The sequence below is a fragment of the Desarmillaria tabescens genome (assembly GCF_030435595.1).
Source record: "Desarmillaria tabescens strain CCBAS 213 chromosome Unknown EV420scaffold_129, whole genome shotgun sequence".
Classification (NCBI taxonomy): Eukaryota; Fungi; Basidiomycota; class Agaricomycetes; order Agaricales; family Physalacriaceae; genus Desarmillaria; species Desarmillaria tabescens.
The window spans coordinates 41,459-55,943 of NW_026848428.1; the positions used below are offsets into that span (position 1 = coordinate 41,459).

At 48.6% G+C, this 14,485-nt stretch overlaps 3 protein-coding genes across 3 annotated transcripts; 1 reads left to right on the forward strand and 2 right to left on the reverse strand.

Annotated features, from left to right (window-relative positions):
- Positions 1–6,281: 6,281 nt before the first annotated feature.
- On the reverse strand, positions 6,282–6,566 carry EV420DRAFT_1215524 (uncharacterized protein; the record flags this gene model as incomplete). Its single annotated transcript, XM_060466401.1, has 1 exon — positions 6,282–6,566. A coding segment is annotated over one exon (285 nt), but the record flags the coding sequence as incomplete, so codon positions are not given.
- A 4,324-nt stretch (positions 6,567–10,890) lies between these two features.
- EV420DRAFT_1652611 (uncharacterized protein) lies at positions 10,891–11,653 on the reverse strand (the record flags this gene model as incomplete). The annotated part of the gene is made up of 3 exons (XM_060478668.1): positions 10,891–10,941; positions 10,993–11,292; positions 11,345–11,653. The coding sequence occupies 3 exons, from the start codon at positions 11,651–11,653 to the stop codon at positions 10,891–10,893; spliced, it is 660 nt and encodes a 219-aa protein (XP_060322233.1).
- Positions 11,654–12,379: 726 nt separating this feature from the next.
- Positions 12,380–14,314, forward strand: EV420DRAFT_1652612 (WD40-repeat-containing domain protein; the record flags this gene model as incomplete). The annotated part of the gene is made up of 11 exons (XM_060478669.1): positions 12,380–12,421; positions 12,471–12,561; positions 12,613–12,794; positions 12,845–12,986; positions 13,037–13,157; positions 13,208–13,267; positions 13,321–13,571; positions 13,625–13,644; positions 13,695–13,775; positions 13,823–13,951; positions 14,000–14,314. The coding sequence occupies 11 exons, from the start codon at positions 12,380–12,382 to the stop codon at positions 14,312–14,314; spliced, it is 1,434 nt and encodes a 477-aa protein (XP_060322234.1).
- Positions 14,315–14,485: the final 171 nt, after the last annotated feature.

Below are 14,485 nucleotides of genomic sequence, written 5' to 3' on the forward strand. Positions count from 1 at the left end.
GAACATTCTACAGCTTGAGTTGCATCTCGACCACCTCTTTCAATGCCCTGTGCATGCCGTCCCACCAAGTCACGTACACCTCCCACTCATAACCAGAGCTGGATGTCTTCGGTATACCTGCGCTCGTACTACTCCCTCCGTCCGTTCCAACACCACAAACCTGGGACGAGATCCGAACCCTAATTGAGGAACTGGGGAACGGGATACACAAGGTGATTCTCGAGGGTGAGGCGGATCAGGCGCACGTCAGGTTCTGGTATGTGTCCCGTCAGATATCATTTCTTAGGCGTTTCCTGAACATTTTGACAAGGCTATCGTGGGGAGTACAGGAGCTGAAGCTGACTATCACGAGCTGATGCCAGGAATGTCAAGTAGGATGTCGCAGCCAACCTTCCTTTTCCTGTAATGATCCTGGCACCGTTCTTCCAGTATAGAGGTTCAACTGCTGCACTGCTCGCCTGGAGCTCGTGATTTTATGAGGTAGACCGAGTTTTCTTCTCGATGTTTATACCCACTGAGCTGTTTGACCTAGTCTTGCGAAGATATTCCGGCTGGCATGGATTAGAGGGCGGAATCATCATCTGATGGTGAACGAGTCATTATGATTCGTTATTGCCATATCATTCTCCTCTCCCTGTTGAATGACAACCTTGCTTGTTGTTCAGCTGGTCGCTCCTCCCTGTCGTCTTCTCGTTTCGTTTAGCTGGGATCTTGTGAAGTGATCAGTGCGTGTAGGAGAAAGTCTCACCGGATCGGCTTGATTTCAACATCAGCGTTCATCATAGACTTGATGGTGAATGTGGCAGTCTCCCGGATCGCATACGCTCTGGATCCTGGGAGCAGCTCACGAAAAGGAGAAAGGCGCTGACAAGATGAGCCCTTGTTTGGCGTGAACCAATCGGCCTCTTCACTGCACCGCCTCTTCTACTCGACGCGGCTTCGAGAAAATTGGATGCGGAGTATAAGGATGAGTATATGTAGGCTGATTTGAGGTAGTGCTGGTGCGTCTCTCTGTGTTGTTTTCCTTGGTCGTCATTCCCTGATTTTTTAGAAGGTCTTTATTGGGGGTGATGACCAGTCACTAAGGCTTCGTCGTTCCTCATCGTGTCAAGGTTTCTGGATACTATGTTTCCTTTTTTGTGTGTTGTCTTCGAGCTGGACTGATACCCGGCGTTGACGTTCAAATCTGAACCTAGGGATGAAGCCTGCAGTCGGTCCCTTCTCTATGGTCCCGTTATCATCCTTGCTGCTATTGAACATCCGCTCAAGTGATGTCAGCCCATCGCATGACATGGGCTGGGTCTCCAAAGCGCAATGAGGTTCCCATCAGCTACGCGTCTTTCTCCGCGAAATGTTTGTATCTGTTGGTTCTTGTCCATAATGAAACAAGCCTTCTTCTACCCACCATCCAGGATGAACCGTGAGTGATCGGTGACCCTTCTGGCGATCGAGAGGGAGAGCAAAGAGCCGGAGAAAGGATGATCCGAAATCTCGAGGCCAGCAAGCAAAAGGCCCCAAACAAACAAACATCATCACACGTTGCTTTTCATCCACTGCCATGAGCCAAGCGTCGGTTACTCGTGATTTTCTCTCTGTATTTCCATCATCGAGATGATTATCACACGTAAGCAAGCTCGGGCTCTTAGCTTTATGTCAGAGAAGCTTATTCTATTTTTTTTTGGCACCCAGGTCGTACCCAACAATGCAATGCTCGACAGTCTCCACTATCACGAACTCACGCATCTCAGCAGATGGATCCTAGGATGTACTACTGACAAAAGGAAGGCGATACAGAACCCTTTCATGTTCATTAACATGAACGTGAACCAATCGGCTCGCTTCACTACAACACAGAGCTATAGCTATCTACTCGATGGAGCATGTACAGGCAGGGGTTTGGTTTGAGCAAGATGGATAAGGTGACTACGGCAGTGCTGGTGCATCTCTCGACATTGTTCCCTCGTTAGCGTTCGCTGACTTTTCAGCAGGTCTTCACTGGTGTTGACGACGATGCTCATAACCGCAACAACCTTCCTGGATATCGATATGGCGCCGAGAACATTCTATGACCTAATTCGCACCCCTCGACTGCGGCCTCCAATACCTGCCCGTGCCGTTCCTTTGCATTCCATATCTCAAGCTAAGGCATCCTCATAACCATGTGAAACACTTACTCCCACGTGCCCTTCCCAACGTTCCGTTCCCCCGCATGGATGGGATGAGAACTGACCCCCAATTGAAGAGCTTCAGGAACTGGAACGAGATGATTCTCGGAGGTGTTGACGTGTCAGGTAGATGCAGGCGAATCGGGCGCACCGTCAGGTTCTGGTATGTGTCTTGTCAGGTATCCTTTCTTTTGGCGTTTACTGACGTTTTGGCAGGGTCCTCATTGGGAGAATTGAAGCTGAAGATCAAGACGCCGTCGCGCCTACACTGGAACCATCAAGTCAGGAGCTGCAACCAAACTTCCATCCTGGCAACGTCTGGAGGTTCAGAGCATGACCTATTATTAGTGGGCCAAGTGGGCAGCACAATAATGATTCGCCAGACCGTCATGATGATGCCGTCGAGGTAGATTGGCTTTTCTTCTCGATGCCTGCAGTTCCTAATACTTGACTAGTCTTTCAACCCTACCAACCAAACAAAGCCGTTGCAAGCCATGTCAAGGTTTCCAGCGGGATTAGATGGCAAATCGTCACTTCAAGGTGATGTCAATGAGTCATCTATGATTTGCTATTGCCATACTATCTCCATCTTCCTTCTGAATTCAAGACGACTCCCCTCCCTGTCGCCTTCTCGTTTCGCTATGCCAAAGTCTTGCGCGAGCAATGATTTTTGGTATCCATTCATTTCTGTACCTCTTTGCCCTGAGTCGTCTATTCAGATGTTAGCAAACACGGACTGTAGCGAGGTCCGCTACCCTGCCATGTTCAGCACGGCGCCAGGTATCAGGTCTGGAGCTGGTGCTCCCCATCACAGCGAGCTTCTCATGTCCTGTGTCGCTTCCTTTGGACAACTTCAACAGCCTGATTGACGTCCTCCTTGCAAGCAAAAAGCCAGTGGAGCAACCAATGACCAGGCTCTTGTTTACTCGAGCTTGGTATTATGTTTGAGAGACATGGTGTCCTGGGTCACGTATGCGTCGCTCTCAAGGACTACAAAGACAAAGGGACGGTGCTGCAGAGTAGACTGATCAGTCGCTTGGTGAGGACAGGGTTTTCGAATTGGCTGAAATGGGTTAGGGAAGCGTCGACATAAGTAGTGCTGGTGTTGTTTTCCTTGTCAGTGTTTGTTGACTTTTTAGCAGGTTTTGTATTGTGCTGACGATGGCTGTCGCAACCGCAAGCATGCACAGACTGCAGGCGCCGACGTATGGATGACGCTTGAAGCTTGAAGTCGCATCTTTGTTCCCTTCTCCGTGATCTGCTCAAGTGGTGTCTAGCTCATTGTTCGCATCTTATAGGTGCACTCATCATAATTGCACTCAATACTCATGTTATCTTCCCTCCTGCATGTCAACCCTCTAATCCTGGCATTCTTCCCTTGTGCGCCGTTCCACAGCCTCAATCGTGCGCACTCATGGATTTCAGTGCATACTTAGCTGACAAGAATATGCTCAGTGTGCTGCTGGCAAAGAGACGTGTTCTGGGGATCGCATCCTCAAACGGCCCTTCATTCTCATTCTCATTCTTACACGCATCTGTTCATGCTCATATTGTTCACGTTCCATAACCTGAGCTGGGGGTCCTCATGGAAATTACCCTCAAGAAGATGATCAAGTCCTTCCTATGCACGCATGGATAGGATGAATGATGGGCGTGATACTCACCAGCTGGCGAGCTTCACTACCGGAATCGAGCATTCCAAGGTGTAAGGCATACTAGGGAAGGGGGCGCGCCCTTTTTCAGGAGAAAGAAGGCATGTATAGGTTCGTTTTTTGTCGGTATCCTCTATTCGGTGTTTACTGACTTTCTTGTTGGATAGTTGTCAGTGGTAGTGAAAATGATGTCGGCACCCAGGGAGATGCCCATGTTTGAACCGTCACTGGGGTCGCAGCCAGACCTCCTTTCTTAATAATATCCAACAGTCCTGGAAGTGCCCCTCCTGTCTACGTATTCACGTTCAGCATTCAGAGGGATGGACCAATCTCTGCCAATCTGGGAAAATGATTTGGCCAGATGGCTTCTTGAGCTAGGACAAAGTAGAGATGTCTTTCTCCTTGATATTTAATATACAGTTACTGATGTTTGACTAATCCAAGGTCGTTTGTTTTCTGCCTAGTTTTTGAGCTGAGCTAAGGTATTCCGGCTGATGTCGAAGTTAGAGGCCGGAACCGTTGCCTGGTGGGTGGTGGACGAGTTGTTTATGTGTGATTCGCTATTACCATTATCATCCACTTCTCCCTGTGGAACAATAATTGAGATTGTCGTTCAGCTCATCTTTCCTCCGCCTTTCCATTTCGTTTAGCTGGAATTTCCTGTTCAATGATCATTTTGAAACTGGGAAGGGATCGGTGACTAACGCCTCAGTGGAATGTTATGTCCATTCGAATCCAGCAGCTGAGGGAGTCTTGATTTCATTTCTGGTACCCACTCATTCTGTTGCAATTGGTGGTAGTTTGTGGATTTGACGCAAGGTAGTGTGTTAGCCATTATCCTCTTTTCAATGTATGTTGATTTGTTTATAGGTACCTCTTCTGGAACTGGTCCCTCCCGTTATAGCAAGCTTTCCGCATCCGCTATTACGAGTCACATCCCTTTCTTTACGATGGCTTTGATGAGTACATATCAGCCCCTGAGCTTCTCCGCACCATAGCATAGCGAACTTCCATGCTATCAGGATGGTATACGGGCTGGGCTGGGTGTTCACGTTCACGAATCGCTGTTTCCTGGATCATGTATGCGCTGCTCTCATGGATTACAAGAATGTGCTCAGTGCGCTGCAAAGCCTTTGACATGAACCAATCGGCTCCTCATCTTCGAAGGTCTCCAGCTTCATATATGCGGCGCTCTCATGGATTACAAGGATATAGTCCGACAGAGGCGGCGCTGCAGACTAAGTAAACCAATCGACTCTTCCACTTGCCTCAGGAGGACAGGGCTGTCGACAGGAGCAAAACGGACGCAGAACCTTTGAGGGAAGTGTGGATGTAAGCGTCTCTCGACTTTTTTTCCCCTTAGTCAGCGTTTGCTGACTTTTGAGCAGGTCTTGTATATCTTGACGACAGCTTCGTCATTCATGATTGCAACAAACTTGACGCAGGAGAAGTCGAAGAGGCATCAGGACGATGTAGAGACGGGAGAAAAGGACGGCATGTTGAGCACCGAAATGTAGTACAAGCCGCAAAAAAACATTGTGACCAGTCGAGCCAGAAATATATTACCGAGTAAAAAAAAGGTCAGAACATAAAGAGAGAACAACGTGACGAAAACAATAAGAAATAAAAGAAAAGAGGAAAAGAAAATAAACACAAGATGACGGAGGAGAACGGATAGAACAGATCCACAGCAACAGAAACAGAGAGAAGACGGAAAAGAAAGGACGGGTGGATATTCAACCGTTGACAGAACAAGATGGCGACAAGGGGGAACGAATAGAAAACTTTCCACAGCATCGTCAGGTAGACAGACCGCCAACGACCGCCAACGAGACCAGCAAACGCCGTCAACGAAGGTAGCCAGGCCGGCAAAAGCCGTGATGAATTGATACCCCAAATAGATTTTCCCATGGGTAGTTCAGAATAACCGAGTATCCTATATACATAGGACTCGGAACCTGTGAGCGGAATGTATGCTCTTCAATACAGGTTTCGTATTCAAATGTTTTAGCACGTCCCAAATAATGCAAGATGATCGCATACACCAGCTCGACCTCCACATGACAGAAGTCAATGATCTTCAGCGCATTGTAGTTCTTCGCCTTGGTTTGGCAGAGCGAGTCAAAAAACTCTAGAAGAATCAGATCGCAACGAGGTCTTACAGACAGTCATTTTTCTATAGGATGCTTTGAAGTGGGTGAAAAGCAGAGGTTTTTGGTTATGGCATGGCTGAAGCAAGGGAGCTACGTGAAGAAACGGCTTGACGTGGCCAAGACGTGGCGGTACTGACTTGAGGAGCGAGGGGAATACATTTCAATATTTGGACTAGTACGTAAGCGACGGAAGGTAGAGCAATTACAGGACTACTATTTCATACAAATTTCTTGCTTTAAGGCGCTTCATAGGAGAACTCAAGTAGAGGTACCTCGGGAGTCGCCTCGAGGGCAATACGTTGTCGAGCCGACAGGTCGTCATACCATCGTTTGTCATAAAAATTGATGGGATATCCTTTTATCGCATCTCTACTGCTCTCAATATCCTCGTCCCGGATCCGCGTTCGCCGCAGATTTCCAGCCCTTCTGTGTCCGTAGGCATTTACATCATTGTAATCCGCGTCGATGACTTCCATGTACTCCACGATCTTTGGGTTTCGCCAAGGCAGGCGCTTTATGCGGTACATTTCCTTGCCGCCTTCATCTGTGTCACTCTCATCCGAGCTCATTCCTCCAGCCCCCAGCTGAGTTATCATCCAGTGCAGTGTCCCCCAGGCAGGATCCCTCCTTCCGTCACTTTGTACCAAGTTCCCACTGCAGATTTCCTCCCTGTCATGAAAAGTCTGGACATCCCTTAGTGGTCGCATATCTGATATAGAAACCAGGAATACACACCGTCGCTCTTCGGGTGTTGAGCTGTTGTCGGTCTTGTGTGTAGCCAAGCTGCTCAAGCACCCGTGCTTGATGTTGTTCCGCACTCTCTCCTTCTTGATGCCCATATTCTGCCCGCTTCTTTTTTAACCTGCTGAGACGGTCATAGAACATTTGCTGTAGCGTTTGTTCTGATTGCTCGCCTGTCATTAACAATGGGTATTTCTGCCCAAAGGCCTCCATAAAGTGCTGCTCCAGTTCTAGATTCCAGTCGACGTCAAGCTGGGGCCAATACACACGAAAGTCTAGCAGACTTGGGACAGGCTCTCCTCTGGAAGTATGGCCTGATACTTCCTCAATGGAGGCTCTGGGTGCATCGATCACTTCGATGTCGCGATGGATTTTCATTAGCCCGTTCATTTCCTTACGGACGGCTCCCTGTATTCATAATGTTGGCGGGGAATGGCGGCAAAGTCAAACAACGTACCAACAGTACCGTTCTGAACTCATTGCGGTCACGAATAGGAGGTTGACGGAACACTACAGGCCCTTTCCTTCCTGGAGTTCTTCCCTTGTCACCCTTCTGAATTAAACTCACGGCTTGCGTCAGTCTTACCACCATACCCATCAGGACGTCGAGCCTAGGGTCCTCAGGGTCACCTGAAGCACCTCCTGATGGAGTTGAGGCAGGAGCTGACTGGTTGCGGTGCCAAGCCGAGGAATGAAGAGGCGGATTAGTCTGCCAATTTTCGTCCCTTGTCAGCGGCACTGGATGTTCAGGCCATACAGGAGCAGTACTTTGTCGTTGGCGAGGCTGGTAGTTTTCGTTATCCAGCATATGGTACTGGGCTGTGATCGGTGGTTGATTCAGTGGAGGATGCTGAGGGACAGAGTTAACCAGCGGGTCCTCCGGTAGGAGAGGAAATCGTCGAGAAGGGTCATTTGTTGGTATACGGGGGAAGCGGCTCGACAATAGTTGCCCAGGCATAGGAAGCGGTGGCTGACTTGTGGATGCCAAAGATTGTGCTCGGTGACTGTCCATGGGCATGGCTTGGCGCTGTGGGGCTGGACTAGGGCTTGGCGATGCCAGGAATAGTCGAGAACCTCCTCCTCCTTTCGGTCTCTGTCAAACACGAATAGGTGAGTATCCGAATGTTCAAGATAAAAGCTGAGCTCCTCACGCCGTGTCCGCCTATTCCAGGCCTCCCTTTCTTTAGTCCCATGTTGCGGTGTAATCCCCCTAAAAAGATGCGGTGTCTATCTTCACCGCGACTCTCATTCATGACCACATCTTCATCTGGTGCATGTATCGTTCCATTGGGCCCTCTGGAGGAAACTGGAGCTGGAGCTGTTTCAGAGGCGTTACTGGGATTCGGAGTGGCGTTTCGGTTTGAGGGAGCTGTTGGTGCACTGGGTGCCAGAGACGATACCCCTGCAGCTGGTTCGTTAGCGATGTGGATGGGCACAGAGTTTCCTAATTTGACTGATGTCTTGATGGTATCTAAAGAAGCCACTAGAGCATCCTTTTCTTTCGATAAGGCGGCGAGTTTCTCCGCCAAATCATCGCGGGCGCTTCTATAATGATTGATCACCAATACCTCCCTGGACAAAGTTTCCGTTTCTTGTTGTGCAAGAGCTACCTTCGCCAACCATGCTTCCTCCGTTCGCTGCTTTAAGTCGTTTTCGAGTTTTTGACTTCTCGAGAGGAGCTGCTGACGCTCCGCATCTCCCTTGTTATTTGCATTCCTTAGGGCTTCGGTCTAGGAAGTACGCCTCAGTCATGGTTGCCTTGCAGTGGAATAAGTGTTACCTCAGCTTGCAGCTGAATCAGTGCATCTTTGAGATGGCTATCATATTCCGCACCCGCCACCACTCGGGTCAGATGTCTTGCTGCCTACATACAACCATATTGATCATCATGTCTAGGAAGAAGAATGGGAAGTCACCTCCTTTCCCTTCTTCTTGCGGGAGTCCAACGGATTATCTGATATAACATACTGAAAGTTCTTGAGGGAGATGTATAGTGCGATACTTGGCTGAAAATACCTTTGTTGCCTCTATTTTCTCCTCGTTCCTATCATCATCCTGGTTTCTTCCCCTCTGTATGTCTGTGAGAGTCATATCACCAAGGTTTGGCAAAGACTAACCTTAACAAGGGATTGTGGAGTACTGGCAAGAACGGGCTCCGGCAACGCGACTACAGCATTGCCCAAAGCTTGAGATGGACCGTGGTTGTCAATAGGGCCTTGCATTTCAGAATCTCTGTCTGGATGAAGACAGAAAATGGGAGCTCTAGGGAGGTCAGGTATCGCAGACTGTTGACTTTCAGGCATTCCAAATGATGGCGGGTATGTATGAGTAGCAGGCACAGGCCACTGACCAGGTACACCAGGTCCAACAAGAGAAAGAGACACCGCGGGGGACAGCTAACTTTGAAGTCAGTTCAAGCTAGAGTGGAAAAAGATCAAATGTGCACAATTTCTTCCCCATCCCCATTTTGGGACGCGGACCAAGGATTGGGTGGCAGATTCCAAAGGTTGGCCATAAGTATCGGAGTGTAATTGACCCTTGCATGTGATCCCTGCCAGCTTTATGTAGACACGTGTCCAGATGCAAAGAACTTTCAGATTTATCTGCATTGAACAAACAATAGCTACGGATCACCCAGGTTCTTCGGAAAGACGAGTGGGGAAAACGAACAATGGATTGGGTTGGGTTACGACAAGGTGGCGCTTTTCGGAACAAGGACCATCTGTAGTACAATCGACGTCGAGTATGGAGCGTCGCACAGTCTCGGATAGATTTACTCATAAAGGATCACGGACGTAAGGCTGGTATGAGAACAAACGAATCGCTCATTTCTTTGTCCTGTCCTGTTTGGCAACCCATAGCTCCATATTGGTTTTTCTTGCAACCGTTTGCTATTGTTATACATATCTCCACCGAGAGCATCTGGACCAGAAATTCGACAACGCAGGTAGTCTGCGCACACGGCCAGGGATTTCATAAAATCCCAATGCGGATGGAAGCTGGCACCATTTGTTCGTAATACTGGCGAGTGACTCTCGAGTACAACAATGGGCCTATAGAGGCCGATAAATCACCAGATGCACTCGCAGCGGGAAAGGTGGAGGCTCCAGGAGGGGATTGCGGTGCAGGGAAGATAGGGAGTTTTTGCACATAAAAATGTGACTGAATTAATGCATTTTATTGCCGAATTCATGAACGAGAGATTTCGGGAGAGGGAAATAAATATATGTCCTAGAGCAACATAGACAAGTTTGGTAGCGACCCTCGATAGATGCCAGAATGCCATCGTCCCGCAAACAAATGTCTCCCAAAACCAGAGTGAGCACTGAGTTCCATTGACCTGTATGCCGTGTAATCACCACTACCATACGCGCCTGATGATCCGAGCGAGGATATACTCGACTTCAAACCCAGGGGGAGCTTTTGTTCCTGTGCTCACACACATCCGGTCCAACAACCGCTTCCCATTCATTGAGGGTGTATTCTCTGGGATGGATATGCAGCCCTTCATCCATGATAAGGTCGTCGAGGTTTATTGGTGGAAAAAGCTGGCACGGCGATATCGTTGTGATGCGCATAGGTGTTGCTGAGGGTATGTATGTATCGAACATGCAGTCAAAGAACAGATACCTGTCAGATTGGATGATAAAGAAGTAAGTTTTGCTGATTCCATTGTCAAGAGAGCGGGCATGGGGACTCACGTATGATGCAGATTTGTAGGGTGCTCTAGGCAGGGTCGCCCGCTGCGCATGCCCAAGATGCTCTCATTTTGCAAAGAATAGCCGTAGTCAGAGAGAGTTAGCTGTAGATTGATCTTTAGAGAATGGCGAACCAGGTTCCCGGGGTAAACCCCGTGGAGCCATGAAGTGACCCAAGTACTGAGTGAGGAAGCAAGGCAGCACCAGCAGTGGGTAGACGAGACTGGTGCCAAACAATCTGCAGCCAAACAGTGAGTCCGCCTGCCGTAGCAGCCGTACTACCTTCCTTTCTTTTACTCTTACTTGCAGCGCTCACTTCACCTCTATGGCCGGCAGCTCAGGGTTTACCCAGGCTACCTCTATGGCAGCAGGATTCGATTAAACTTTCATGGATTTATCCTAGGAGCTGGACCAACGTTTTTTTTATCGTCCGTTTCTGGTACACATCCCTACTACAGGAACTCGTTACCCGATGTCAAGCTTAAATCTCATCCGAATCCATGATCTCATCGTCGTTGTCTTCGTCAGTGCTCTGCAGTCAAGATTGTTAACACAAGTGGAAGATTTGAAGGGAAGCACGAACCTGCTGATGCATGCCACTACCGCTGGCGATTGCAGGGGTTGCTGCTGCTGTGCGTGCCCTTTCCGACGTGTACTTGAGCCTCAGTTTGATGAGGTCATTGATGGGCCACATCGCTTTGTACTTGCAGAGGATGGGGAATGCAATGGCGGCCTGAGGAACGTCAGTAGTGGCAGCATCAGATAGTGATTGTTTATGGACAGCCTGGTGGATGCTGTTGATCTCGCGGTGGTGTCTGTTCTTGTTTGACGCAAATGAGATGGTCATGTCAAGGCTATCCTCGACCTTCTTGTTCACGAAATTCTTTGCGATCAAGTAAGTTTTCATTTGCTTGTAAGGCTGCAGTAGAACTTACCCGAATATTATCCAGTTCATCGTCGAGCCGGAGGTCGGCCAAGGAATATGCTTTGTGGATTTCTCCCTTTGGTTTTGGGATCTTTCCGTCAGCATTGGCATGGATGGCGATGATGGGTTGGGATGAAAGGATCTGTCTCAGCGCCGCTGTTTCTGAGGTGGTGGGTTCTCTTTGATGCTCTCCTTGAAAGTATCCAAAGACAACATCCCAGCCCATCCGCTGGGTGATTGGAACGCCGCTCGCGGTGAACAGTGAGAAAGAAGATCTTTGGGTGATTGCTGGTGGGGGGATTCTGACTCGAGTGCGCATCGCTGTAGGAGATCTGTATGGAAATGAAACATGATAGTATTCCGCCTCTTATGCTCTTGTCCGAATCCAATCCTCTTGACGAGGAAACCCGTATAATCAACCACCTCTTCATCCACCTTGGGAGGCGCTCATTTCCTTTTCCCCATCCAGCCTCCCTCGTTCGCTTTTACCCGCTGACAACCTTCATCCTGTTTGGTTCGCCCTTATTTTTCGGGTGATACGCCCAATCGCAAGATATTTATGCTTTATTTATTATTTTCCCCCATGCACACAGTCGTTTGACCCTGACCTACACCCAGAACTTCTAATTCCTCTCTGTCTGAGCGTATCTCATGCACCCCGTTAACGCCTTTATTCATTGTTCCTTCACGCTATATGACCTTGTGCAGCCTCGCAAGGACAACAATGTGACCCTCCGTGACAAATGTATTTGGAGGATAATACCCCCTTGATGATTTCCGACCCGACATCTTCCGTCGTGTTTGCCTTCAATGTGATAGGAACCCATACAATGCACCCTGCAATGGCCTCATTGTTCATTCAAGACACAAGACCTGGTTCATCGTTGGATTGGTACACAATAAACCTCACCTTCAAGGCGAAGACAATTAGTGAATGAAGTACTTATGTCGGGGAATATCCTTGAGTCACATCAATCAAACAAACTCCCACATCCTTTTCTGCATTGCATTCACTGCAACTGGAGCTCTCATGTATGCAACCGCAATGTTTAAGCTATTCCTTGGGCTTTGCTTTCGCCGACAGGACGTAGGTTATGTCTCAAGGTGTTCTATATATCATCCTTAATTTCACACAGAGATATCACCTTGTTGCCCGTTTGCATGAGCACCGAGGGGCCATCAACACGCTCGCCTTCACGCCAAATGGGCGAATCCTTGCTAGTGGGAGTATGCACTTTCATTACCCGCACTTTGAAGATGCTAATGTTACATAACAAGGTGATGATGAAACCGTGAAACTCTGGTCGACGGAGAAAGCTATATGCTTGCAGACCTTGGTAAACGAAGGGCAAGGCTGGGGTCAAATCACTGCAATGGCATTCATAGGCTCTGACGGAGAGTGGTTAATCTTCAGTACCGGTCGGGGTCTTGTATGCATCTATGGGAGAGCCCCAGGCAGGGTATGTCACTCCCTTGCTGCAAATTTGAAGAAACTCAAGGAAATTTGTAGCTCTACCGTGAAATGGCCGCTGTTCCGGGTACCTCTGCCTCCAGCGACCCTGTTGAATTGCTGGTGTTCGACCGCGCAACGCAGAGGCTTGCAGTGACCAGCCACTTCGGTGAAATCCGAGCCTACCGCATTGAATTACAAAGTCATTACATCATAGGGTTCGGAGAATATTCACTTATTAGTCCTATGCAGATTTCAAGGCTACCTTCCGTCAGGAATGGTCGCGGAACAATGCGGCGATGATTCCCCGCTCATCAGCGTTTGTTAATCTAGGAAGAGACCTTTTAATCTTTGGTCTAAATACAGGAGATGTGTATGCGACAAGGCCCACTTCGATAAAACTGAACTAATCCAAGTTTTTAGTACAACGTTATCCTCCGGCAAAGGAGAGATGGTGTCAAGGCACCAATTAGACTGCCCAATGTGAGCCTGAATTTGTCGCAACCCTCTGGAAGTTTCTGACGTAGTGATACCAGAGGCTCTGCAGTCATCAACAGCACAGCGACACTCTTTCTTCTGCACAATATAGGCACAGGATTCGCCCTCTACAACCTCACCACCGCATCCTTGGTGCAGACAATACCTGTCAATTCCGCTATGCCCATCGTGACTGATATCAAGTTTGGCGAAAATGGCGCCATAGCCACTGCAGGCGGTGCAGCAAGCAAAGCCTACGTTATACACTTGGAAAGCGGCCGCATTGTCCAACGACTTAACCATGGCAGAGGTGTTCTTCCATTATGTGATATCTTGCTTTCAAGACTGACTGTATGAAATCAGGGCCAGTTCAAGCCCTGGATGTAAGTTTTTACCTCCGCCTTCAATGCAGCACTCTATATCTCTGTTTCAGATGGCGTGCATGGGAGACTGCCATCTCATTGTCTGTGGGTCATCCGATGATTTCCCAGACATAACACTATGGGCAAAACCTGTAGGTCTATTGTTGTTACTTGCACGTGGAGGTTACATGATTTCCAGACGAAGCTGTCTATGCACCGCCGCTGGGCCAGTTCTGTATTTGAAAACCCGCTCCTCTGGCTTTGCATCTTTGTCCTCTTTGTCCTTGCGTATCAAATGCGTGGGGCATGGGCATTGTTTCTCAATAAGGTGAGGGTCAAGATGCAGGAGAAAGTGATTGGTACTAATCTTTCCAAGGAAACAACATTTGTAGTGCGCAAGGTCGACATCTCTGATCAAGCCGCTCATAAGGATGTCCAAGGGTCATCTGTCCCTGGCATTCTTTACGATGATGACCTCTTCCAAGAGGGCGATGAGCCGTTCCACTTCAAGAAATGGATCTTGAAGGGGCGGGCCCTGGAAAGTCAATGGAAGGCAAGATCTGTTGGAGTTGTGGAGGAAGGCGAGGATGGTATTCCTCCGAACATCATCGAGTGGGCCAGAAAGGTGGGGGGGAGGAAGGCACAGGTCAAAAAGGTGGGCAATGATGGAGTGGCTGAAGTTCAAGAGTGAGTTGTCGATGTAATTCGGTTGTAGGTGACCATTCATCATAACCTGGACTTAGTACAGCTTGTTTTTGCAAGATGCCAGTGTGGTGAAGTCAAGTATACTGAGTCCTAAGCGAAGCTGGCTGCGAGCAAAAGACAATTATCCGTACATATTACTATTAGATGCAAAGGTAAA